This window comes from Pistacia vera, unplaced genomic scaffold (assembly GCF_008641045.1).
Source record: "Pistacia vera cultivar Batoury unplaced genomic scaffold, PisVer_v2 Contig1382, whole genome shotgun sequence".
NCBI classification, from domain to species: Eukaryota; Viridiplantae; Streptophyta; class Magnoliopsida; order Sapindales; family Anacardiaceae; genus Pistacia; species Pistacia vera.
In genome coordinates this window covers 1-2,295 of record NW_022195447.1, presented here as the reverse complement: position 1 = coordinate 2,295, position 2,295 = coordinate 1, and the positions used below count along the sequence as shown (strand labels likewise).

At 32.6% G+C, this 2,295-nt stretch overlaps 1 protein-coding gene across 1 annotated transcript; it reads right to left on the bottom strand.

Moving 5' to 3' along the window:
• Nucleotides 1-1,260: 1,260 nt before the first annotated feature.
• On the bottom strand, nt 1,261-1,957 carry LOC116122894 (NAC domain-containing protein 86-like; the record flags this gene model as incomplete). Its single annotated transcript, XM_031408697.1, has 2 exons — nt 1,737-1,957; nt 1,261-1,548 (listed from the first exon to the last, which is right to left on the bottom strand). Coding segments are annotated over exons 1-2 (445 nt in total), but the record flags the coding sequence as incomplete, so codon positions are not given.
• Between the last annotated feature and the right edge of the window lie 338 nt (nt 1,958-2,295).

The following is a 2,295-nucleotide window of genomic DNA, read 5'->3' as shown; positions in this document are numbered from 1 at the left end:
GCATTTGAGATGATAAATTTAGGTTAAGAGGAAGAGCAAAACAATCTAGGGTTATTTTTAGTGTTGGGAATAAAGTAAAAAGGAGCCGACAAATTCTTACACTACTCCACCATGAAAGTGATAAGAGAGAAGTTGCTTTTGGGGGTATTGGGTTAGCATGTAGCATATAGCCTAAATAAATAATTTTGGGTTAGTCAAAGTCCTGGTCATGCATATGTGATACTCTCAAATAGAATCCGCAATTACAGATCAAAGACTGTTATAAAAAGATAAAGTATATGAAGAAACAACATTATAATAGTGTAAAATAAAATGTCTATAGAACAAGAGATTGAGTCATATGGGGGAATACTACTTTTGTCTCATTAGATAAAACAAAGTGGATTTTAACTTTTACATCACTTGAGAATTGAGATATCAAAGAGTAGCTTCAACAAGCAACGAATATGTCACCCATTTTTTATATAATTTAACTTATATTATTATATTAATTAAATAATAAACAAGCAAAAAAATTAAAAAAAAATTAGAACACTACTCCTTACTTTCCATGCACGTCATGCACTTTTCTTTCACGTTCTTTCCCTTATTATTCTCTATATAAGTATTATATTAATTTTAAATCAAGGTGTTAAATGAATTAATTAGAGAGTTTTAAGTATTTTAGGTTGGCATATATATAATATAGATACAGCTTTGCGGCTTTACCTTACTTTTTGTACTTTTATGTGAAAGAAATAGCTTAAAAAAAAAAAAAATGCTTTCCTCAAAGGCTAAGACACTTAAATTCGGTGTAAATTTTCGATAAGATAAGTGTTTGTATATTCATTTAATCACGATAAAAAATGAGGGTAAATTTACTCTTGAAACACCAAGACATAGAACTGATAGAACTAATTAACTAAATCGAGGAGAATTAATCTTATTTTTTCGAGAAGAAATTTTTTTTTCTATTAAAAAAACCCACAAAAGAATTTACTAGAGTAAATATTTGAAAATTTAAAGCTCTCTCTATGAAAAAAAATCAAAAAAATGAATAATTCTTTGCTAATTTAAGGATTCATAAATTTATAAAGCATGTATAACATCGACGGTAATTCTTGTTTATAGATTTTTTCATTCAAACCGTCGTTATATCATTTATCACATCATTAAATTTTTCGTGTATTTATTTAAGGTAATTTGCGACAAAATTCAAGGTATAATAAATTAAATTAAATAAAAATAAATTTAGTAGCTTCATTGAACTGTATAATGTACAAACTACCTGAATTGCAGCAGTGGAGTCTTCACACTCTTTGTCATCAAGGCGATACTCATGCATCACCCAATCAGTTCTTATTCCCTGAGGAGCTCGCCCTCTGTAATAAACCAATGTCTTCTTCATTCCGATGGCTCGATTCTGATACGAAACTCTCCGGTCTTTTCCCGTCGATTTCCAGTATCCAGCTCGTGTTGCCCTATTCGTTCTGAACCCGTTCGGATACTTCCGGTCCCGAGGTCCGAAAAAGTACCACTCCGGATCCCTACTTGGTAAAAATGATTTCTCTACAACAGCAACAACAATGTATGTATTAAAACGTGTAAATAAGTTCAAAATTTTCTCCTGCCATGGAGATTTACAGAAAGAAAAAATAATGGGGTTTGGGAAGAAGATATAATAGAAAACTTGTCGAAATTCATGGGAATATACAATGAGGATGGGAAATAATGAGATATAGAAGAGAAGAATAAACCTGCTAACTCCCAAGGCTCACATTTGTAAAGATCAACTTCAGGAATAATGTCGAGTTCAATCTCTTGGCCATTGATTTTTCTCTTGAGATAGTAATTGACAAGCTCTTCATCGGTGGGATGAAACCTGAAACCAGGAGGCAATCCGACGGGCGCCATTGCCGTTTTTATTATTAGTTGGTTTTATCTTTCTCTGCCACCCAGTCTCTCTCTCTCTCTCACTGTAAATGGAGCCTTTCTTTCTTCTTATCTTTACAATTACGAGTTTATATAAAGGATTCAAAACCCCGTCTCTTTGGCTGATTTTACACTTTCTCTTTTCGAGATTCTTGGACAAACGTTTTCCGCAAGCCCTTTATTTTTCTTTTCTTTTTTTTTTCCTGGAAAAATAATGTTCCAAGTTCTTTATACATTCACTCTCAAATTCCACATCTTTTCTTTGTGGATTCGTCGGCTTACTCAATCGCCAGTAATATGTGAGTATATAATAGAGTATAGTATCAGATGGTCCCTGGACTTCATCTAGCTGAGAAATACTTACACGAGACGCAGGGGCAGAGC